Source organism: Lycorma delicatula, chromosome 5 (assembly GCF_047948215.1).
Source record: "Lycorma delicatula isolate Av1 chromosome 5, ASM4794821v1, whole genome shotgun sequence".
NCBI lineage: Eukaryota > Metazoa > Arthropoda > Insecta > Hemiptera > Fulgoridae > Lycorma > Lycorma delicatula.
In genome coordinates, this window is record NC_134459.1 from 150,326,262 (window position 1) to 150,353,115 (window position 26,854).

General features: G+C 29.5%; 1 protein-coding gene across 2 annotated transcripts; it reads left to right on the plus strand.

Annotated features, from left to right (window-relative positions):
- Positions 1-265: 265 nt before the first annotated feature.
- Positions 266-26,854, plus strand: LOC142325486 (uncharacterized). Of its 2 annotated transcripts, XM_075367309.1 has the most exons (7): positions 266-477; positions 6,289-6,408; positions 9,812-9,964; positions 14,098-14,304; positions 17,648-17,810; positions 20,179-20,283; positions 23,972-26,853. In XM_075367309.1, the coding sequence occupies exons 1-7, from the start codon at positions 386-388 to the stop codon at positions 24,062-24,064; spliced, it is 933 nt and encodes a 310-aa protein (XP_075223424.1). In that variant the 5' UTR covers positions 266-385; the 3' UTR covers positions 24,065-26,853. The 2 variants fall into 2 exon arrangements, with proteins under 2 accessions (XP_075223424.1, XP_075223425.1); XM_075367310.1 differs by lacking the exon at positions 20,179-20,283 and having other exon boundaries at positions 23,972-26,854.

Genomic DNA, 26,854 nt, shown 5'->3' on the forward strand with positions numbered 1-26,854 from the left:
ATTTAATCGGGTATTTTTTATTTTATCTTTAACGTTAAAATTACAAAATATTTATTTTAATGATAAAAATTAACTGATAATTTATACCTTCATTTCAACTTTTCTAAAATTCTCTTACATGCGTGATTAATAATTGCGGTCTGTTAAACTGTGATTATTATTAAAAAATGGAAATGTAAAGTTATGATTAATCCCCTCAAAGAAACTATTGTTATACCATATTTTTAATTTTATCTGGTTAGCAGGCTGCTGTTTTTACTTTCGATTTTTTTTGTTTACGGTTTGACGCGTTGAAGTTTCGTTGTGTTTCTGTTGTGAGTTGCTTGCATGTGAGAAAATGTCATTGTAATATCTAGTTTATACTGCTATCGGTTTTATAGCAGTAATGGTTCATAGAAAATCGGAGTATCGTTTGCAGTACCATTTTTTACCAGAAAATATTAGAAAACAGATTTGGGAAGACAATGTCAATCTAAGGTTAGTGAAGCTTAAACTTATCGAATGAATACATTTCGATACATAAGTGAAAGTATGTTTTGAATAATTTCATTACTTAATTTTTATTTCGAATCCAGTTATTTTTAAACTTGATTTTATATAAAGTTAATTCCGCGTTTCAGATTTAAAATCTAATGGTAACTGTAAAAAGTGTCCTGTTACAGATTTAAAAACTCTTGAACGTATTTATATTTTTTTTTATTCGCCCAAAATTCTAATTTAAATTCAAATATTTATCTATAATGTATATTATGATTTTTAGAAGAAGAGATGTCAAATAAGAGAAAATCTTTCAAGATTTTCCCAATATGTTTGATGAAAATCGGATGGCTAAATTAATAAATAATTAATTAATTTATTAGTGAATACCTCTTTAATGTGTGATTAAATAATGTCATGTCAAGAGATATTACTTTTTTCTCAGCATGTTAAGTTTTTGTTTTAAAAGCAAAAAACAACTTCAGTATTACATAGGAGTTTATATAGACAAATTAACTGATAAATTTGTTAATTTCAAAAATATTTGAGAGTACAATATTGTGTATATTTAACTTATTTTCTTAAAGGTTTCCATCTCCAATATTTTATTTTTTCTGTTTTCGTTTTACCTGACTTTGGGGTATGTTGGATCAGTCAATTTTTGTGCTGTGTGCCATTCTTTTAGCCCAGTATTGTTTCATACTTTCTAATCTTACCTTTCTTTTTTCTTCGGAATATTAGATCTTACTTTTAGTTTTGACTTGGAACCTCGTTTTCTTGTCCTTGTTGACTGTTTTGGTGGTTCTGTCCAAGAGCATGCATTTTGTGATTTAAGTGCCATTAGATTTTTTCTGTTTGATTGAACCAACTGGTTTGGTTTTTTGTTGTAGAAATAATCAAAAGATTCGTTTGGTTATCATTCTGTTTGGTGCTCATTCTGAGAATGTTTGTAGAAGTCAATTCATCATTTTACATTGTGTTTGATAATCTTTCTGTGTTTTTTTTTTTTTTTTGTAAAGGGTTTCGTTTTTGATGTAGATTTATTTGTTATTTTGGAATTTGGGGCCTAAGATTTTTGTTAACAATATCCTTTCTTTGATCTCCAGTCATTCGATTGGGCCAAAGTTAGTGATACATAATATTTCGGCTGCATACATGGCTTATGGTTTGATTGTCATGTTGTATTTTTGTTTTCCAGGATAGAAATTTTTTGTTAAGGTGTTTTTGGCGAGTTGAAAGGCTAGATGAGTTTGTTTCTTCTGCTTTCCTTTGCCTTTTACTGAATAGCATTCCAGCTGATCCATTCTCCAAGTTATTATTCAGATTCTTTGACTATTTCTCTTTTTTCTCCAGTGTTAAGGTACCTTGGTGGGTTTTTTATGTTTGTCATTATTTTGGTATTTTCAAAGTAGATTTTGAGACCTTTTTTCCTGCTTGTTTTTCAAGTTCTAGAGTCTGTTCCTTGCTTCATCACATTTCTCAGGTAGTAGGGCCATGTCATCTGCAAATGCTAAACAGTTGATTTTGATACCTTTGCTTCTTTCTTCTTTCCCCAATTGGATACTATGGATCTTTTGGTTCCATTCTTGTAACTGTTTTTAAGAAAGAGTCTTGGTCTATTGAGTCATACGCCTTTTGGAAGTCGATGAAAGTGATGATATGGCTTTGCTCTTGATTTTTGGTAGTTCGTGGTATTTAGGTTTAGGATTTGTAAAAAGATTTTTTGGAGAGATTCTATGGCTTTTTTTCTTTTTTCCAAAGTCCAGCTGTTATTTGAATTTCTCCCGAGGCTTTGTAATTTTTGAGGTTTTATATGTTGTTTGTATTTCCTCAATGTAAGGGGATGTTGGAACATCCAACTCCATGTCAGAGTTGGATGTTAAGTCCATCTTCCTGTGAGATTTTCACCATTGAAAAGGTTATTGAAATACTCCACTAGAATTTTGCAATTATCTGTATTGTGGGCAAGGTTTCCATTTTGAGGGCTGGAGCATTTGAAGGTCCTCATGTTGTTTTTCATGAAGTCTTCTTTGATCTTGGAATGAAGTTGACCTTGTTGAAGTCTGGGTTTTAGCGAACGAATAAAAAAAGTATTAATAATAACTAACTTATATTAATACTAATAATAACAGGAAATAAACTACATTGTTGTATTAGGCACATCCGTGCTCTACGGCAGTTAGAACCAGTCTGTCTGTAGTATACATTAACAATTTATATATTAACCAATAGATGTCGCCACTTGGCCTATTATAGGAATAGTAAACGTATCACGTACTCAACATACCTCCTTAGTTTTACTATTTCCAATTTTATACTTTTATAAACCAAATTTTTTACATTAAACAATTGTTAACAAATTCCTGCATTTTTCAAACTTAGTTTTACACAAACTGTTCCTAAATATATCAGCAGTATTATTCTCAGTTTCAAGTTTAATCAGATGAATAATTCCTTTTTCATAATTTTCATTCATATGATATTGCACTTCTATGCATTTTGAGTTTTTCATGAAATTTCCATATTTTGTTATTGCTAATGTGTCTGAATTGTCTTCAAATATAAATATTTTTACAGGTTCTTTAACTTTTACTTTAAAAGGTTCCTTTAACATATCAATTACAAAATTAATATCAGTTTTCACCTCTGATAGAGCCACATATTCAGCAAATGTCGAAGACTTTGTCACAAAATTTTGCTTATGAAATCTCCAGTAAATTATATCATTAAATAATCTAATTGCATAACCACTAGTTGACTTTCTATCAACATGATCACCAGCCCAATCAGCATCTACATAATAATCAATTATATTTACTTTTTCATTCTTAATGTAAATTAATTTTAGATCTTAGTTTTGAATAAATACTTCAAAATTGTAAGAGCATACTTATAATGAGTATCATTGTATCCATTTTGGAATCTTGATAAATAATTAATACCATAAGCTATATCAGGTCTAGTTCCTGCTCCTTTTTCCTGTTTAGCCTCCAGGAAGTACCATAAGGTATTACTTCAGCGGATGAATGACGATGATATCTATGAGTGTAAGTGAAGTGTAGTCTTGTACAGTCTCAAGTCAACCATTTCTGAGATGTGCGTTAATTGAAACCCAATCACCAAAGAACACTGGTATCCACAATTTAGAATTCAAATATGTATAAAAATAACTGCCTTTTCTAGGACTTGAACGCTGGAACTCTGGACTTCCAAAACAGCTGATTTGGGAAGACGCATTCACCACTAAACCACCCTGGTGGGGGTTAGGTTTAGTTTCTGTACTTATATATAATAAGTCTCCTATTAAATCTTTGTATTTAATACTTTCATCAGTTTCAGTTGCTGTATTTCATTTGGTGTAGCATTCTCCAGATTATATTTTCTAGCAAGAGTCAATATATTTTTCTTGACTTAAAGTCATACTTCCATATTTCTCATCATAACTAATTTATTCCAATATAATTAGTTACCTTTCCCATATCTTTCATATTAAACTTTTTACATAATTGGGTTTTTTATCACATCAATCTTTTCTTTATTTTGACAGCAAATCAACATATCAACAAATAATGATTATATATATATATATATATTGATTCTTTATCATCATGTTTCATATAAAGATAATCATAGTTACTTCTTATAAAACCTATTTTGTTCATAAAATTATTCAAGCATTCTTACCATGCTCTAGGACTTTCTTTTAATCCATATAATGCTTTTATTAATTTACAAACTCTATTAGTTTTATCTTCAAAACCTGTTGGTTGTTTATACACTTCTGAATTTATTCTTCCATTTAAAAATGCAGTTTCTACATCCATTTGCTCAATTTTTAAATTCATTTGACAACAGTATGACAATAGCATTTTCAAAATTTGGGTTTTTGCAACTGGTGAATATATATCAGTTTGTTTTTTTTTTTTTGAAAACCCTTTACTACTAATCTAGCTTTATAACTATCATCTGATTTTCTAGTATATACTTTTTTACATCCAAAACTTTCTTATTATTTACATTCTCAACTAATTCCCAAGTTTATTTTTCTTTAAACATTGAATTTCTCTATCCATTGCTTTCATCCAGAAATTTTTTCATTACTATCCATTGCCTCTTCAGATATTTATATTATAAACATAATAATCATCAAATCTCTGGAGGTTTTCTTGGTCTTTCAGATCTATGTAATACATTTTCATTTTTAGATTTTTCAATATTTTGGTTTTCATCTGTACTTTTAAAGCTATGATTCAATGATTCATTATATGAATTATCCCTACGTTCTCTATCAGAACTTTCAGTACATACAGATTGATTATCATCATTTAATCATATACATTTTTCATTCTTTTCAACAATTAAACCATTTCTGGCAACTATAATTCTACCATTTATAAGTACTTTATAACCTACTTCCTTATAACCTAATGAAATTCCAATATCTGCATTTTTATCCCATTTGTATTTTCTTTTTTGTTATGTAATTCTTAACAAAAATTTTACTTCCATATAAATGTAAATTTGAAACATCCAGTTTCTTTCCAAAAAATATTTCATATGGTGTTTTTCACTTGGCCTATTATAGGAATAGTAAAAGAATAAGGTACTTAACAGGTCTTTTAGGGTTTTAGATTCTTTTGAGATAATTTTCTGTTGCTTATAAAGTCAGTCTGTTTTGCTCAGTTTTTGGGATTGCCATCATTGCTTTTCTTCCTTTGCTGTAGGAGTTGGTAACATTCTTCAGTCCACCATCCGTGTTTTTTTGGCTTTGGTTAAAGAAGCTAGTATTTTAACTTTAGTGATAATATTTTCTTTGATTTGACACAGTTTTGGTTTTGGATGTATACAGTGTTGAGGGGGAATTCTTTGAATTCTATTGACGATGGTTTTGAATTTAGTTTTAGTAAGGTAGTAACCAGAATCTAGGTTTGCTCGTCTGAGGACTTTGAAATTTTGGATTTCCTATGGTACTTTCATTTGAACACCACATGGTCAAGTTGAAATTCGCCTTGGTTTGGGTTTGGCGAAATCCATGTTTTCTGTTTTGGCAATTTTTTAAAGGCTGTGGATTTTGGGATCATGTTGTATGCTTGGCATAGTTCATCTGATGCCATTCTCGTTAGTTCTGTTGTTTCCTGTGAAATTCCTCCGATTTTTTTATATTCCTTTTCATTTCCTATTTGGGTGTTGAAATCGCAAACAAGTAAGTTGTGTTTTTCTGTATATAGTCATCTAATTGATCACAGAAGAGTTCTAATTGTGTTTTGTTTACTTTATTGTCTTCTTTTATTGGAGTGTGTGCATTTACAATGGTGTATATGCTGTTTGTGGATATTAAAGTAAGTGTAGGGAGTCTTTCAGATCAGAATTCATACTTGATAATGGAGTCTGAGAACAACAGCCATGGACGACTGATATGAAGATTTTGAGGGTGTCTGTGAGGAGTTCCAAAACACACCAATTTGTCTTTGTGTAATGTTGCAGACTCCCCAGAATCTGATTGTCTGCTTGCATACTTTCGATGTGGTGGATTGTCCACCTAGGGTAATTAGTTTCATTTCATGTTTTTTCATGATTTATAATTTTTTATATGGTTGTGACTTCTAGAGCCACTAATGTACATTCAAGATTTTAAGTCATGGAGGTTTTTCGTTTTAGTTCAGAAACTGATGAGTTTCCTTATTCAGTAGGACTACTTGTAGAGGCCTAAACGTCTGGACAGAACCCTTTATGCTCCACCGTTTTGCAGTCTGGAGACACAACCACCAATATTTTTTATTATTTTACAAGTTTTTTCTTTTTGTGATTTAGATCATGCCGAAAATTGGTTAATCAAGCACATCATTATTGGGAGTATCAGATTACTGATACTGATCAGTGTGATTGTGATGGTGAAGAAGAAGAAGACCCTGGGCCCCCTCCACCACATAAGTAAGTATTTGTAATTACCAGTAGCTGTTTACTGTTTTTATATGTATTTTTATTTATTAATAATAACTGTTTTTAATAGCTCCATGTAAATCTATATAATGTACTGATTTGTAAGGACATAATTTTCACTTTTAATTAACTCTTTTTTACAGCTGCCTTACTGTGTGTTGGTTAAATGTTTATTGATTTCTTTAAAGGAACCCTATTGTTGTAAAATTTCAACTTGGTGTATGTGAAACAGCATTATGTTGTAATTTGTTTTTTTTTAGTATCAAGGTTTTCATACTGTTTAAAACTTTTATAACTTTACTTGCATGCTTCAAAGTTGATTAATTTATTGCAATGAAATGAACTAAAACTGAAATAGGTTAGATTTGTGCAACAGCCCCTGGTTATATTTTAGTTAAAAGGAAACTACATATCATGTCGAACAATCAGTTATCAGCAGTCTGGCAATTTCTCTTTGTAATTATTGAATTACTTTACTCTTTTTGTTACTAAATCTATATTTTGTTAAATATTTAATATTTGTTCATTATATGAGCAACAATGCAGATGTTTTTATTCCTAAAGGCAGTCTACGTGTTAAATAAAATTTATACTTGTTAAGGAAAAGAATATTATAAATATTTTATTCATAATGCTTGCCCTTAAAATTTAAATAAACCTTAAATATTAAAATATTTTTTCCTTTAAAAACTTCGTTTTGTATGTAGATAGTGGACCATTGAAATTCTCAGTTGATTTTTTTCTTCTAACACAGTTCTTGCCATAAATTTCGATTTAAATTTCTTCTTGGTGGCTGAACTGTACCATAATCAATCAGCATATTTTTAATACAAGAAAAACTACTTCCAGGGGTGGAGATCACATTATTTTCAATAACTTTCATGTATATTTTTTAATTAATCTAACTATTTAAACTGTGCTATGTAATCATTGTTGTATATAATTCTAATCTCATTACTGATGATAAAAATCACATATGTGTTTACATGCGTCCCCTGATTTCACCATGTTGATACCATAGGGTCAATCCATTTGAAGCGTCCCAAAAAAACATAGCTGGTGGTTGCTTGACCAATTAAAAAAAAAAAATTGAAATTTACCCATTTGTTTCCTACATGTTTTAGGACCTTAAAACTATTTTTTTTTTAAATCTTTTATTTAAATAGTTTATCTGTGGCGGTCATTTTTGTTACCGTGTACACACCTATTTTTGTGCTTGTAATGGTTTACAGAAAAAATCATTACTAAACAATTATTGGTCCTAGAAGGATGTATCAAAAAGTAATTTAATATCTTCTCAAGGTAAAAGACTGGCCCAGTGGTTTATTTACCTATCTCTCTTCTTTCTATGAGAAAATTACCAATTATTTTTCAATTAAATTACCAAACCGGTGAAATCTCACTTTTGCTCATTTTTTTCAAGATGCAGGGATGGCACATACAGTTTGAATTATTTTTTTATATGTAGGTATATGTTAATAGTTTTACCATAAATATTGTTAATGGTATATACTTACGCCTAAAGTTTTATGGATTTTTGAAAATTATTTTTTTTTAATTCAAATTTTGACTTCAAATAACTTTGATGGGGTTAGTGATAAAAATCTCAAATTTGCAGAACTTAGTGTTTTTGTAGATGTCCGTGGCAAATAAAACATTTCTTATGTTTTGTACTAATAAAAAAGTCATAACCTCTCAAAATATCATGAAAAACCAGTTAAAAGTGATACCATTTTGATTCGCTAAATAAGTGCTCCAAGGGGGTTTCTTGTCTTTTTGGCACTTTAATATTTTTATACTTATTACTATAGTTGAAATAAACTTGTTTGAACCATTCAGCTGCAGTGTTCATGTTGTAACAGGCACTTGAAGTCATTTCCAGTTATCAGGAAAATTGATATTGCAACACATGCTCATTTATGCTTGTTGCATCATTTAGTTTTTCACTTACAGACTGGTCACTGTGACATTAGTCAGTGAACTGTTCACATCTTTACCGAGTGAGTGTCTCAAATTTCATCCTGTGTTTGGAAGTAAAGAAATAACTTTTGCTTAATAATATTATATTATGCTTGTTGCATCATTTAGTTTTTCACTTACAGACTGGTCACTGTGACATTAGTCAGTGAACTGTTCACATCTTTACCGAGTGAGTGTCTCAAATTTCATCCTGTGTTTGGAAGTAAAGAAATAACTTTTGCTTAATAATATTATATTTGCAAATTCTAAAATCAGTTAAATTTTTACATTATCATAATCGCATCATCAGCTGCATTATATATATTCATCTCATATTACATTACAAACTTCATAAAATATAATAACATATCATGCTTGCATTTATTTATTTTATTTAAAATTTAAAACCTTTAATCTTTTTATTGTTTTATTTTAAACTTTTATTCAGTTAAATTAAAAATTAAAACAAAATTTAAAAATTAATTAAAATTAAATTGTAAACATTTTTGCGTATGTAAAAATATGGCTTCAAGGCATAAAATCAATAGCGACCGTAATCATTTCCCATGTGCTTTTCCCTTTATTTTTTTTCCAGCTTCCATTTATTTTCATTGCTTCTCCTTCCTTCCCTTACCACATCATTCCAATCCCCCATTATTATCTTATAACAGTCTTTATCTTCCTCTTCCATTATCTCTATCTGTTCTCATATTACTTCATTCATCTTACATTGATTGACCAGTTAGAATATTTATTTATATTCAAAGAAAATCTGTACGGATTCATTCCTATTCTGACAGCAAGTCATCCTTTGTACACATTTTGCTATTTATTTTTTAAAACTAATGTGTATGCCATTTCTTTCTTAATAATTTTTTTATTGAATAATACATTGTGACATTAAAACTGTTAATTTATTGTTTTTCTTCCATCTCATTTTTTCTAGTTCTAGCAGCTGATTGACATAACTTCGTATGTTGCTTTCCCAGAATATCTAAATGGGAAGTGATTTTCTCTCCATTTAACGTTTATCAGAAGAAGATTGTGTGTTATCTAAAATCGTAAGAATCATTGGGCAATGGAATTCTACTGCTTTCTGCTTGGTTACATGTGACTTACTCCTAACATGAATAAAGGATGTTGTTTGCAACTACTCCTAACTTAGAGAAAAGGCGCTTCTCTGAAGCCAACTGTAATATGGGAAAGAAATGCTATTGTGGATTTTCTCAATCTGACCCTGGCTCCTAACCTTAGACTTATTCAGCTTGCCCTGTAGCTGAGCTAATCATAATGGTGGTGATCTAAGGATCAAAGAGCACATGGGCTCTACTACTATTAACAGATTTTGTACTTCCAAATTAGGATTATTTTAAAATTAGGAACTCATATAAATGTTACTAAAGTGTATTTATTTATTTTATCTTGTTTGTTTTAGGTTGAAACATAAAACATTGTTAGCTCAGTATGGAAATAAATATTTAACAAACAGTAAAAGTAGTGTTAATTTTGATGAACAGTCCAGAATTCGTGAAATTGCTGTTCAGACACCAAACTGGAAAAGTAGAAAAAATAATGGATCTGACAGCGGGTAAATATTGCATGTGAAACAACTGACGCATGTATTAAAATGTGAGACACTTTTTGTTTTTTAATTACACTATTTTATTTAGGTACTTATACATCTATATCTTAACACAGGGTGGTGTATTTAGTCTGGGAATGATCAACATTTATTTCCAAAATAAATTATTTTTGCAATTATTAAATTCTTGTTTTATCATCTTTTAATGGTAGTTATTGAGAAAAATTTTTTCTGTTTAGTTTTGTGCATGATTTGTTTCTTTAATTTAAGTAAGTTTTATAAGTACAATTCTTGCAATTCATTTGATTTAGATTTTTCTCATATAATTTGATATAAGGGTTGTTTAATTTAAAAGATTATATAATTTTAAAGATATTTAAGTGATAAAAACCCGTGATAACATATCATTCTAATAAGTTAGATGTCTAAGTTATTTATAACTTTTATAAAATTTATAAATCAGTTACTTATATTATTTGTATCATTTTAAATATCAGTATCTCAGATAGGAATCAATGTTAAAATTCCCAATGACAACTTTTATGATTTAGAATACAGTTTTTCTTACAGTGTTGTTGGTTTGCAATAAAAATATATAATATGTGATTTTCATTTTTAATCTATACTGTATATTGAACATTCAAACCTTAATTGATGAAATAGATGTTTTGAGACTTCTTGGGGGGGGGGGGGGTTTGAGGGTTCTTAACAAGTTATTTTATTTGTTTTGCTTGAAAAGGTCCAAATGTAAATTATGACTATTTTTTGGACAGTATGAGTTAAATTTTGTCCTTATTAATATATTACAGTAAGTTGGCTATATATTAAAATATAATCTTCCTTCTGCAGTTTTACACTGGAATGTAATGAGAAATTACTTACTGCCAAAAGTGAGGATACTTCAAGGTAGTATTTTAGGTTTTAAATTATTTACAGTGCTAATAAATTGAATGAGGTAAACCCAGATGAGGAGCATTGAGGATCTAAACATGGTACCTGAGTTGGATGAATATTTGTAGCTGGTAGAGCTTCTATGGTCTGTCTACCTCATTCAGCTTATTTAATTATGAGCTGTATGCCATAATTATAGCCATGTAGATGATTGCTACCATTTTTAATTTATGCTATAATACACTTAATATATATCAAATTTATATTTAAGAAATAATTTTACAATTATGTCATATATATATATATATATATATATATATATATATATATATATGACATAAATATATATTTTATATATATTTTTTATCCCCCCTTTATACTCACATAACACATCACAGTTTCTTCTGAATTCCTGAAGCCATGTAGAAATTTCAGTCTGTGAAAATCCCAATTGCTCTTTTTTGCCGATGACAACAGCCATTTTAGTAGTTTTTAGCCATAGAGCCAAACAGTGCCCAAGAATCTCCCAAAATTCCCATGAGTCTTCCAGATATCAGCTCTTTGTACAACATGTTACAATTATTTGCATTAAATAATTTTTTGCTTTTACAGTTGATACTTCATTAAGGAAACTGAAATTCAGATGCGCTTTAAATATAGTTCATGTTCTAACAGATACTACATACGCTTATTGATTTACTTTCTCATTTTGAATGAATTGATATTCAGTCTTCTCATAATGTGACAGATATTTATTTTGTTAGTAAATTAAGAAAGTGAGTGGTAGCAAGAATCTGAAAACTTGTAACTCAGAAATTGAATTAATTGAAAGTGATAAAACTACTGAGTCCCATTTACTTATTTTTTTTAGTGAGTGCCATTCATCTGGAAGACAATGTAACTCCTGACTTCAATTTTTTTTAAATCTTGTGACTTAAGCCACAAGATTCACCGATGAACTGTAAAACATTTTTTTTGTTTTTACTCCACCCTTTCAAATATAGCTAGCTTATAGAGCTTATAGATAGCTAGCTTACATGACAAATCATTTTCTCAAACTAGTTTTTAGAGCAGAAGAATGAAAGTTTACAAAATAGCATAAATGTTTTCTGATTTTAATAATTATAAATATGGAATGGTAAAAAAAATTAAAAATAAAGAGGGTTAGTGGAAATGTTTTTAATTAGTTAATTGTTTGGTTTTGTAAGATTTTTTCAAGAAATCATTTCTATTCTACTTTTGAAATTTTTTATCTAAAATATAAAACAAATAACCCCATTCCTGGTAAAGAGAATTCTGAACCTACATTTACGTTTTTTTCTCGACAATCAGGTGTTGAGACATTTCAATATTCTTAATGTTCAACATAGTGTTGATGGTCCTTCCAAGATTTAAAAAAAAAATCAGAAGTCATAAAGTACTTACAAGCAAGCACCACCATCAAGAGATGAAATTATGAATGCTTTGTCAGATTGGCTGTGTATGGTTCACTGTATATAAAAGTTTGAAAGATAAAAATCATCTGGCTGAAATGAAAGCTACCGAACTTAGAATGTTGTTAACAACTTATTAGTTTTGTATAGTTTAGGTATCTTAATGTTAGTTTCTCTAAGTAATTAATTAAAAACATTTCTTCTGAGTACAGTCTTAAAAAAGAAATTCATCCCAACATTTTTTAGAAGGTTTGAAATAAAAGAAAAAATCTGTTTGGGTGTTTACTGTGGATTTAGTGAAAAAAATTCACACAAGTCCATGTAATTTTTCATTCTTCTTATTATTCTCTAAAAAATGAAATGCTTTCAAAAATATAAGATTAAGGTTCTGAAACTTTGTTAGCAGAAAAAAAAAATATATATATATATATTTTGATGGAGTGAAAATATCCAATATGAGTTGTATTCATATTTGGATAAATGGATGAAAGAAAACTTAGAAGAAAAGTTTTTTTTGTTACATTTATTTTCTGGCATTTTGGAGTATTTAGAGAAAGGAGTAAATTTTATTTTTCATTATTCAACAGTAATGATTTAAATCTATTGTGGGAATCTGACTGAAGAATTTATGGTTCTATTGTATACTTTCACACACTGTATAATGTTAGGGATAGGAACGATTTTTCATTTAAGAACCTTGCATGCATCTTATTCACAGGCAGCTTTAATGTCGCAGGAAAAGTAGATTTTTTTATATTTTGTTTTAACACAAATTTAAATGTATCTAACTCTTCTGGAATGGTCAAGTACATGGATTGAGCACTGTGAATTCCTTTGGATGGAGTTGTATGTGATAGTACAGTTTATAACTCCATTTCAGGAATTCTAGATTCATGTCTTCTTAGTGTGATTTGTTGATAGGCAGGTGCATGATAAGCCTAATAGCCTAATGACTGAATCATCTTTCAAACAAAGTTAAGCCTCCTAAAAAGATAAGGAGGGATTATCTTGAGCCCCTCCTCAAATACAAATGCATATTTTCTCACAAGTTTCATTCATATTGAAAAATTGATTATGAATAAACACAAGAATTTTGCAATCGCTACAAATATTTTTCTCCTGTTAGATATTTAATTTATTTTTTCATCTTTGCTCTTTTTAAAATTTGAATTTAGTGAGAGACACATTATGGAATTTTCTTTGTGAGACTAGACGAGAACTTTATGGTACTGATGGATTTCACTCTAAAGACTTTTAATAAAATTTACTTCTTTCTTTCTTAATGAAGTGTCATTCCGCACTCTTATTTTGCCAATAAATATTGGAAATTTAAATTATATTTTGCTGTTAAATCCATGTATTTTTTGCATATTTTTTTTTATAAATTTGATATGATACGCAGTCTTGTATAAGCATATTATGTTTCTTTTCTTCCCCTTCCAATTTAGCTAGTAATAAAATAACCTTTAAAACATAATGGATCTAAATTTTATCTGTTTAAGTACATTCATGAATTTTTACATGAATATATATAATATATTGAAGCATGTTCTCATAATCATGTTAGTGCAATTGTATTCTAATAAAATATTAAAAAATTAAAACCATGTTTATTTCCATTAAAACTAAAAAAAAAGTTGCTGATGTTTCCTTTATTTGTATACTCAGTTCAGATATATTCTTATAGATACGTAGTGAATGCACTGCAAAAAGAGATATTCACATACAATAGTTTAAAGAAGTTAAATAGAATATTCTCTTATTATTGGGTTTTTTATAATATTGTAATACGTTGATATTATTTTTATAATATAGCAGAGAATCAGGCAGTAGTGAAGAACTGCAAGATGTTATGAAAAATATGAGTTCACTATCATTACCCGAAGTATCACAGAAAGGTCCTAGTGGTAGTTATAGACCGCCTTCTCCTGTCCCTCCACCATCACCTGCTGTAATTGGAAAAGCTGTTCCACGGTGTCGCAGCCGTAGTCATAGTCGTCCTTCATCTGTTTCTCAACAAAGGTATGGTTAAAAATAATTTTAAATCTTGCAATTCAAAATTCTAACAATTCTTGTATTTGCTTCTTAGAAATAAAACAGAGTTACTGGGTCAGTACATTTTTTCTCTTTGGATTTACAGAGTAGGGTGCACGCATGCGTGCGTGTGTGTGTATGTAGACATATCACCTAATAACTTTATTATTCTTTGATCTTTGACTAAAAAAGCAGTAGTTAAAAGGAAACTAAGCTGCAAAGCTTCAATAGACTGCTTAGAGTACTACTCAACTATGTTATGAATTGCTTCAAAGGGGTCATTTTTAATGATTGAAATACAAAATTTTTATAGTACATAACAAATTGAGGTTTACAATTATATAAAATAAAAAATGGTTTATGATTTTAATATTCAATATTATTTATCGATAAGTTTGCATTTGAAATCAGAACTATACTACATTCCTTTCTATAATATTAGTATAGGTAGCATGGTTGTAACATGTACAGGTCATACAGGTTTGTTGCAGATTATCTGTCCATTGTCAGAATAAATGAGAATTTAGAAAATATTGTATATTTAATATTTGTATTTAAATAGTTATAGTTAAATAGTTATATTTAAATTTGTATTTAATATTATATTAAATATAATTTAAATAATATTTAACAGAATATTGTAGTAAAAGTTTTGCCATAACTGGCGGTTTAGCACCCGATAACTTGCATACAGTCCCTTTTGCAAGTTGGGTGGTACAAAAAATCAGTACTTTCCTACTTTGATTCATGACTATTTCCTAGTGATTGCATGTGAACATGTGATGGAATGCTACCATGAACAATAAACTTCACCCATTTAAGAATATTATATCACCGTAGAACTCCTCATGCAGAGGAGTTCTAAGGTTATTGCTATTTATACCATTTGCCATAAAGCAGATTGTAATTTTATTATCTTAATTTTTCATTTTAAGATATATTTTAATTATTTTTAAAGATATTTTTGTTTTTAATTGTGAATTTTTAACATTTAGTTGTTGAAAACAAATACATCATGTCTGGCCAATGACAACTCAAAAGCATTTTTTGTGTCCCCCTAAAAAAAAAAAGAAAAAGTTATACTTTAAATCAAACAACTCACAATCAAAAATACTTTATTCATTATGTCTCAGTTAAAATTATATTGTTGTAATTTGAGTTCTATACTTGTTGCATTACAGCAAGATTCAAGTTTTCACAACAGTTTGATAATACGAGGAAATTGAAATATCTTTGTTAATTTAACTGACTCCTATTACATTTAATTAAAAACATAATTGCAGTTACAATTATAATGACATTAAAGTATCCATTTAATAATCTGTGTTTCTAATTATAAATTATATTTAATATATAGATTGTTAAATTGAAAAATATTAAGAGTAATAGATAAATTACTGAAATTGATTAAGTTCATAATAATGAAAATAAATAAAATCATACCAAATCATATTTAGGAATGCATTCATTCCTAATTTATTCAATCTTAATTTTTTAAAGTCTTCATTATTCTACGTGGATAAGTTAATTATTATCTGCAATTTAGTTATATTTTTGTTTATGTTGGTAGTACTGTCGTGTTGTGAAAATGACGCATGCGTGGTATAATTATTGTTATGTCTGTGCAGATTTGATGGTGCTAGGTTAGTTCCATTATTGCTACCCTGCCGTTAACCATAGCTGCTCTGTTTTCTGTTTGCACCAAAGAAGAGCAACATTCAGTAATCAGTTTTTTGTGATCGGAAGGTGCATCAGGGGCCAAAATTCATTGAAGTCTTTCAGTTCAGTACGGACACAGTGTGTTGCCGCAGTGGAGTGTCTACGAATGGATTGAATAATTCAAAAATGGTCGCACAAATGTTACACATGACGAAGGAGCCGGACGACCATTTACTGCCACAAATGAGGAAAACATTGAGCATGCACGTTTAATGGTTTTCTTAGACGGACAAACTATCGATGAAGTGGCACATCATCTGCAAATTAGTCACGGTTAAATCATCCACAATCATCATCTGCCTATTAAATCATCCACAACAGACTTGGGTTTCATAAAGTCTGTGCAAAATTGGTCCCAAAACAACTCGCACAGTTGCATAAACAAACATGCTTGGACATCTGCCAAAAACATTTGGATTGCTATAATAACAAACGGGACATCTTAGACAGAATCATCGCTGGTGACGAAACATGGATCCATCATTATGAGCCAGAGAGTAAACAGCAGAGTATGGAATGGAAACATCCAAATTCGCCCTGCAAAAAAAGTTCAAGACCCAACCATCCGCAAGAAAACTGATGCTTACGGTTTTTAGGGACTCACAAGGCCCAGTACTGGAACATTATGAGGAAAGGGGCACGACAATAAACAGTGCGCGTTACAGTGAGATGCTTATTGCCAAGCTGAAGCCTGCGATTCAAAGGAAACACCAAGGACTGCTGTCGAAAGGTGTTAGGTTGTTGCATGACAATGCCCGTCCACATACTGCTGCCCACACTGCTGAAACGCTCCAGAAACTCAACTTTGAAGTACTGGCTCATCCTCCGTATAATCCTAATCTTGCCCCTTCTGACTACCACTTGTTTGGTCCATTCAAAGAGGCATTTAGGGGCCATCGATTTACCTTGGACAAAACGGTGAAAGAAGCGGTGCATTCCTGGCTTGCAGCTCAACCGAAAACCTTCTTTTATGATTATGATTATGGTTTTTTTCTGGAGGGGGAGGAATTCTTCTGAATGGACTCTACTTGGCAGATAACAATAAGAATTATTTTTGTGTTTATATAATAATAGTAACTGTCCTAACAAACTTATATACAAAATATAATAATCCCATCAGGAAATTGAAATCATAAATTTTTGTACAAAGATTCTGATCTTAATATGCTGTCTCATAAATTTCCTCCTATTATAAATTATAATTTATTTTTAGAAATTAGAATATTCTGAAATTTTAGATAAATAATTATAAAAACATGTTTCATAAAATATTTATTTTTTAATTATCGTCAAAGTAGTTGTATAGGTGGTACAGTCTAAACTTGTACACATGAGTTGTACATCTAACACCACTATTGTTTAGAATTATATTGGGCTAGAATCATATACAATCTCCATTTTTAACAGGACACAATTAATGATTACAAGTTGATGTTTGTTTTTATGTGGAAATTTTAATCATGAGGAAACATTTTGAAAGTAATCGGATAATTTCTTTAAATACATAATAATTATTAAATTGAACATAATTTTGGGTTTACTGTGCCTTAAATATTATATAACCAGTGAATAAATTTTTCTCTTTTTTTTAGTTGTGCTTTTTTATTTATAGATCTACACCTCCACCAAGATCGCGTACTCCTTGTCCAACTAGAACTACTAAAAAATTACACACAGAAGGTAAAAAAACACATTTTTTGCCATTTGGTTGGAATCATGCTGAGACAGATGTAGGCAAAAAGAAAACATTTAATGTATGTGCTCCAGAAAAGGAAGTAAGTAAATTTTCTATTACCAGTTACATAGTGGTACAAAAATTGATTTTCCTTAGTAGATTTTTACTTATTAAATTTGCATGTTTCTAACAACTAAAAATAAGTGATCAAAGCCAAATAAATTTATGTAATAATATATTATAACTAGCAGTGTAAACCATGAGAAGAAATTTTTACATGTTTGAAAAGTCTGTGCCGACTATGACAAGGATTCAAATCCAGAACCTTTATAATATCAAAATAATAGGATAACTCAGATTGATTATTTCTAGGTTAGTAAACTTAACATATTTCAACTATGTTTCTACTCCAATGTTATTTCAGTTTTTCAAGGTAGATCGGTAGGTCTGGTGAGTGTAGATCAATAATTGGCTTTGTTATGATTTATTTTATCCATAAAATATAACTATATTTGGTAAAGTTTATTATTGACAAATCATTAAATCAGATCTGTTAAGGTGGTGTAATCAGTTATTTCATTGTATAAATTAAATTTCCACTTACCAACAATTTAGTGAAACTGTTTTAGTAAATTATGTGTAGTAAATTATTTTATTATATATATATATATGTATGATATATATTTTTTATATTTAATTCATTACATAAACTCAAGGCTTGTGCGTGGGAATGTGGAATGGAAATTTTGTAGTGTTTGAAAAGTGCCAGTTTGAACACAGGGCCTTTCTTAAGAGAGACTAAGATGCTACCTTTCTCCCACAGAGGCCAACAGAGTAGAAATCTCCATGGTTTTTTACATACAATATGTCTAAAAAGTCCCTGTACTTCTAGATAAATTTACATTGTGGATAAGTACAACATCAATGTACTTAGTACTTAATTATTTATCCATAGAATCCTTTTCTATACCATCTTACCAAACTTGCAGAGCTAGGTACCTCACGTTCTCTTTGACATGTTACAAAGTATCTCCAAAGTTATTGTTCAAAAGGTTCCCATCACAATGTTATGGAATTCTTCAATTGTTATGCATGCCTTGATTGTTCCGAAGTTATTGGATGTGGTAAGGTTGAGACTTTGTAGTGTTCATTGCAATGGGCCTGGTGATGCTTGTGAACCATAGCATGAAGATTGTTTATTTAGGAAATTGTACATTCAAAGTATGCTGTGCTACAGTAACATGGGATTTCAGTTCAAAATGAGTTACATCCAGATTGAGGTATTAACTAGCTTTCCAACATAAACTTTCCAAGTAAGAATCAGTATTTATGTATTCTTTGAAAAAAAATATGCTTTAAACAAGTATAATGATGTCATCTCATTGATATGATGGATTCATTTCAAACTCGTACACAAAAATGAGAATTCTACTTGACCCAGAAAAGCAGATTCTTATCTTGTAAACTGTGATAAATTGCACAGAAAACAACACTCTTGTTCAGGACACTGAATTTGTAAATCATGCTAATAAAGCACGGCAGCTGCAACACGCTGTTCCATGTCTCCATCTGATAATTCATTCACAAAAATTGATCAAACGGTTTCATATTCAAGTTTTTTTTTTAATATAATGATAATGCATTGTTGATCACAGTATATTAAATTCAGCTGCTTGTTTATGAATAGATTTAATTGAAGACTGTTCAGTCAAATTGGTGATGATGATACATGTTTGCATTACACGCCTGTGTTTAACACTGCTGGAAGCAAATGTGTGTTTCTCCTGTTAAAGCATTGTTGCTTTACAAGGCACATACTTTTTAAAGCACTCACAAATTGCACTCATTTTATGTCCTTTAATTATTATTTATAAGCATTCATTGTTTGCACCATGCGTCATTGTTTTTCTACCCATACGCATATCACCTAACACTCCTCAAACTGCAACTGCATCCCTCCTCACATCAGCCATGGCCATGCAATTGAAACGAGAGAGCGAGTGAGTATCCAAGAGAGCAAGCATATTAACTGCAGTTAAGAAATTATTTCATAGGTACCATTGGGTTCTTGTAGGGCCTGTAAAAGTTGCAATGTATTCACAGCACAACTTTTAAAACAATAGCAACATGTTAATTGCAGGGAGGGATATGGAGTGTTCTTGGATGTACTGCAGAAGAATGCATTAGTTATTTTCCGAAGTAATTTGTATAAAATATTTTACTTACATAATTTAACAATTTAATTTTCTCCTTTAAGTACTGCAAATCAAAATATTTTGATTGCTTAAATTGTTTACTGTCTAATTAATAAAAGTAATGAAAACAGGAATTAAATTGTGTTTTATGATTGAGACTTATTGCCACTCAAAACTCAGTTGCTAAATAATCAGCTTATTTTCAGATTATGTTTATTTTATATTTTACATACTTAACTATGCATTTCTTAAATATTTAAAATTTTTCATTAGGTGTATCGACCTGCAGTTGATGCTTCAAAAAAAAAACATGATGAAATACGGAGATATATTGCTGAAGATATGACTAAAAACAAACATCGTATTAGTGCTCCTTATGTAAGAACTTAGTTTATTTTATAAAATTTATTTTGTGCTAAGTCCAGTAAAACTGGTATTGCTTCTGTTCTTTTTTCCCCATTAGTCCCTCACTCTTTTATTAATATTAATTTATTGTTTCTTGCAGAAATTATGTATGCTTTCCTTTATATGTAATCATATCCCAAATGCTCAGTGAAAGTCTTGTTTGTTTAAGAAAACACCTGAGCACCTTAAGAAAAATCATCTTAAGAAAAATTTTGAAGATTTGAATTTTTTGCTCAGGGTATATATTGTTCATTGTATGTGTTTACGCCGTTTAGCGTAAAGTTGTTTTCATTCTGATGATTTCAAGGTTATGGTGTTAGCTCATTTCTATCATGCATTATTTCATTACTGTTTAATCTTAATGTATATTAGGCTTAGTGTTTTTTTTATTCTCAACCAATTTCAATATTGTCATATTCCTAGAAGTCTATTTCTCTTTGTCGGCTCTAATGTCATTTCTTCAACTTGTGTATTCAGAATTATTTTTGTTATGTCTTCGGTCTCGAATTCCAACACGTTCTCTCTAATCGTTCTTATACTAACACTAAGACACTTCTCTTGTTTTTTACACACACTCTCCTGTCCACTGCCTAGCCGTGGCTTCCCCCTCCTTTCACTCACGCCATCTTTTTGGCAGAGTTGATCAGACCTTCAAAATGTAAACACGTCTTTACGTTTCGCTCTCAAGATTTATGCTAATCTCATCATCACCTCCATACTTGCATGCACGATGCGGTTTTTCTGTGTCAAAAATATTTTCTAGTTCTACTCGTCAGTTTTTTCGTGATATCACAGATTTCTATGTTCGTCCAGCCTCGTTTCTTCGTTAAGTTATTCTTCAAATTCACTACATTACGTTTCTCCTGAAAGTGCTTCAATTACTACAAACTGCCATTTCTATCGACGTCGAATCTTCTCGAATCGCAGATTTACATTGCCCTCGATCCAGAATCTCCAACCTCGTTGCTACGTATTAGTCTAACTCTACACCACGTCTCACCCCTGCGTTCCTGATACACCGCGGCGGACTACGCCCAGGAATTACTGTATGTATTCATTTACCTTCATTCACGAGTTCGTCATTTACTAATATTTGTGTGCTACAGGCAAGTTTAATTTTCATTATTTATTACGTTTAAACAGTTATTTTATCAGTAAAAATTTGTGGAACATTCAGTTCATCGTACCTTATGCATTTTCACTTTCAAGTGTAGTTCACAAAACCATTTACTCACTTAAGTACAGTCACGACAGGTTACTTACATAAGGTGGTGTCATTGTTCAGCTGCAACCTATTTTACGTGCTTTATTAATTTCAATTCTGTAGTTATGATAATTAACTCTGCAATTTAATCTTATATCTTGTTAATCGCCGAGATTAATCCATTTCTATTCATGAACTGTGTTCATTACTGCTCTAAAATTAACCCAAAACAATTTGTTCCTGATGTGCAATTATGTTTTAGGACTTTGTAATTTATATTTTTCAAGAAAGCTTACTAGCAAAGGAACTCTATTTATATGTTCATTAATTTCAATTAGATTATTGTAATTAACTCCTTTTGTACTAGAATATTATTGTGTCCTTTTTCTACGTTATACTAGAATTACATTTTTATATTATTTAATGCTAAGTTTGTTGGTCATAAATCAGTAAATCAATTAAGATTTACTGTAATTTATTTTTCTAGTTAATGACATTTGTTCATTCCTAATTTTCAATATTACTGCATTTATCAGCAATGCAATAGTTTTTCAGACATACTATGTTTATTGATGTTATATTTTTCTAAATTTATAATTAAAATTAAGGTGTTTCATGTTCTCTTATTTCCAGGCTTTGTTAAAAATGTGTATTTAAAGTGTATATTCATGTATTTTTTCATTTAATATCATTGCTATGCTGATTTCATTTGATATCCTTATGTATCATTAAATTATGTTATTTTCATAATTTTCTTTTTAGTTTTAAGGTTATGATTTTTAACGTAAGTTCATTTGTTCATTCTCATTAAAGTCCAATTTCTTTTGGCAAATACGAGCTGTGTTTTTAGTTAACCTTACCCAACAGTATGCTTGTTTCTGACACAGTTGATGTAATTTGTAAAATCTTATCAGTTTAAGTTACACTTGCTGCTAAAAAAAAAATCTTTTGTTTATAAATATATAGTAATACATGTATAAATCATACATCTTAGAACACAGATGTAATTGTTATGAATTCATCAAAGTACTCAAACTATGACATACTCCAGATCTAATTTTTAAATTACTGTTTATTGATCATATCAGCATAATTAATAAAAATTACACTTGTTTTTATTCACAGACACCAGCTTTAATTTACAAACCTTTTTTATTATGTAATCTTTTGGAGAAAATTTTGTTTGTGTAAATTTTGCAAAATGTATTTTTACAAAAGAATTAAGAATTTATGGGGGTTAAATTATGACAACAAAGCAGTCACAACTTCCTGGCTTATGGAGAATGAATATCCTGAGCTGCTTACAGTTATTTTCTCAGCACAGAGCATTATGGAACATAGTATGATTGATGGAATCGTATCCTTATTTTATTCTTTCAATTTTCATAATCCTACTTCCTGAAATGTTCAGCTGTAGTAGAGCTATCAAGTTCTTAGGAAACTCATTTACCATTTAATTATACAGAACTTGCCGTTGATGTAGGAATGTATGTGGATAATGAAAAATGAATTTGAATGTCTATGTGTGTGCATATAAATATTAAAAAATGTTAAATTAATAAATTATAATTAATTATATCCATCTATGTTAACTTTCTATATCTACTTACTTTTAACACATTTTGAAGCTCTATTCCATCCTCAGAAAATCACTCACTGAAGGTCGTCATCACATCAAGATAAAATGAAAAACATAAAAACAAATACATACATATACACACAGAGTCATAACACATCCTGACCACATAGGGGAAGACACCTTCCATGTGACAGTTTCAATCGCAATCAACAACACATAAAACCCTGTACAAATCACAAATGTGTGTGTACACACTATCACATAGAGTAACTGAAGAACTCGTGCAGTACAGCCACTGCTACTGCTTGCCTCCATCCTACGTGGATGCACTCGAGGAATATGAAATTTATAAAGCACTTAAATACTTAAGTTTATGTATTGAACAATCATTTAAACTAAAAAGTCCAATTCAAAGTACGATACAGCAATAAAATCAGAGGATGGTGGTAGGCATTGTATGAGTTCTTCAGTTACTCTGTGGACAACAGTGTGCACATGTCGTGCTTGTGTGTGGCTTTATGTGTTGTTGATTGTGTTAAGATTTCATGTGTATACATGTGTTTGTTTTTATCATTTTATCTTGATGTGATGACCTCCAGTGAGTGATTTTCTGAGGATGGAATAGTTCCAAAATGTATTAAAAGTAAGTAGATATATAGAAGGTTCACACAGACGGATATAATTTATTAAATTATCAGTTGTGATTTGGATACATTAAGATGAATTTTTAAATTAAACTTATATATTAGTTTATTACTGGAGTTTCAAGAAAAATACAATCTTGGAACATATCACCTGCAGATGTGAATTTATTTATTATTTATTAGATGTGTATTGTGTAAAATATAGTAAATAAAATATTTGTTTTTCTGTTTTAGCCTACTGGAAATCCAAGCAGTCTATGGATGAGTGAATACAAAGACCAGTTTTGTCGACATAGACCTACATCTGCATCTTATTCTCTGAGCTGACAAGATAACAAAATGAACTCCTTATCTAGCATTATCCTTTAATTACTGTATTGTTGATCAGTGCATTAAAAAAAAGTATAAGATGAATACATTCTTTAGCTGTATTGATTAGATTTCTCAATTACAGTTCCAGAAAAAAGTAGATAAAATGAACCAAGTAGACCTACAGTTAGCCAATTAGATTATTGCAAATTTTCTAATAGTATATCCTATATAGTACAAAAAACTGGTTTCTATTATATTTTTCTTTTTAACCATTAATGAATGTAAACAGCATACAGTGAAATCACATTCAATGTTTTTATACATGAAACAGTATAATAAACATTTAAACTGGGCTTCAGTTTTTGGCATATTATTTTTACTTTACACTCTTAAATTTCCAGGTAGATATTTGTTTAAATATTCTAGGTTTTATGGGTGTGGAGGATGTAGTTTACTATTTTACTAAGGAAACCACTAACGGCTAGCTTGGATTACTGTTATGAATTTACATGCTATTCTAAAGAATTTTAATTAGATTATATTCTATTCAATGATTTTGTTTTACTTTTGCATCAACAATCTGCTTTTGTTAATGATCACAAGAATACAAGAGGAAACTCTTGCAAAAATAACCACTATTTTTGTTCACATTCTCAGTTTATATTGCTTTGGAATTTATAGATGTCATTTGCTGTTGGGTTCCAATTAATAATTCCAGGTGTGGCAAACATTGTTGTAAGACAGCTCTATTTACAGTCACTTCATGGACTAGAAACATGATGTGTACTTGCAAGGCACAACCAGATAAAACTGGACTCATATCCAAGAAACCTCCAGATTAAGTTATACAACTTTCATGATGCCATAGATTGCATTCCTTGTGTAAATTTGTTTGTAGTTTCAGAAGGAATGTTTAATTCTTAATTTTTTAATTCTCTACATTTATTGTCCATAATAAAATTTTGTCAGAAAGTTGTGAATATACCGATCCAGAATAGAACATTTAAAAAATTTCAGTATTGCAAAGATTATTTAACTGTTTAAGTAAATAAATATCTCTACTTTTTTTACGTAAAAAATGAATATGTTTATTTAACTTTTTGTCCAACAAAATACCAAGAAATCTATGCTCACCTGTCTCATTAATACTACAACTATTTATTTTAATTTCAATTTCAGGGTGCTTTTAATTGTTTTTGAATTTAAAGTTAGTATAACACGTCTTGGCCAGGTGAAAGTTTAAATTTTCAAAATATTTTACAAATCAGAAATATATAAATATATAAAACAAATTTATAAATGTATAAAGTTAAGTTTTCTGCAAGTCACTAAAACTTTTATTATAGTATATTAAGGATTGTCATCTACATAAGTTATAGCTTCAAGTATGTAGCTGCTGACAAGTCATCTGTATACAGAATGTTACAGCAAGGGACCTAAAATAGATTCTTATGGAGCACCTTACCCACAATACCCCCATTCTCACTGATATTTACTTTGTGAGTTATTCCTTCTATATTGTATTTCTATACATTGTTGTTGGTTTTGTAAACAGAATGAGATTAAAGAACGCAATTCCTCTAATACCACAATTATATTTCTCAAGCAGAATATATAATGACTTATACAGTCAAAGGCTTTTGATAAATCTATTGTAATATCCAAAATTTTATTATTCTTTTCATTAGATAAAAAAACACACTTTGTTTATGATTTGATTACAGATCATTACTTCATGTGTATAATCAGCTACGTCAGTTATTGTTTTAAGACCTTTCCTAGAAATATGTCAAGAGCCACTGAGAAAATTAATTTCCACAAAATGAGATGTATTAAGAAGAAATATAATCCCAGACTTCATAGCAGCCATTTTCTTGCTTGAATGTCATCATGGTTAAAAATTATTAACAAAATTTAATCTTTATGAAGTTGAACTGAAGTGTAATTTTTTTGGGGCAGTGATAACAGAAGAATTTTTTGTAAAAAAAAAATTAAAATTTTTTATGGTTAACAAGCACGAATGGCCTCTCCAACTCTTGCTGTCGTAACTAATAATAGTTATAACATAAAATCTGCTATATATTTCTTTTAATCATTAATTTAGCCTATTGTTGATTACAGCAGGAACTAAATACTTTCAAAATGTGAATTATATTTTCATAGCACTTACTATTAAAAATTGACAAAATTAAGTATAACTAAACAAATTTGTTTATATATAGTTTTTGAGATTTAGGGGATACTCAACCTAACAACCCTACTGATTTATGGTTCATTAATTCTGGTTCTACTATAATGAAATAGCAAAAAATTTATAATTTTAGAAATAAAAAATTTGTTTAATAATAATTACATTGCCTTATTACATTGGGATTTTATCAAATAACAATTATCATTGAAGATTATAGAAACAGAATTTTCGGCATATAATCAAAAGAAGAAAGTCTAGAGTATATGCCATATGATTAAATGTTTTTGATGATTTGTTAATTATCTCTATAGTTTTTAATTTTATTTACATTGTATGCATGGATCTATGTATTTAAACCTTATTGTTATATTTTATTATAAGTTAGAAGTTTCATTTTGGTTTTTATTTATATATTTTTTGATGTTGTTAAGTCTTGAAATTTATAGATTTATGTTTTTTTAAATTTATTTATAATAATTTTTATTATTATATTTTTTATAATAAAAATTTTTATTTAGAATATTCTTCATTTTCCATGTAAAGTAGAAAAGTATCTTCATTTTATTTAATTAATAATTTATCATTTAAAATTCCCTAAGTTATTATCATATGTA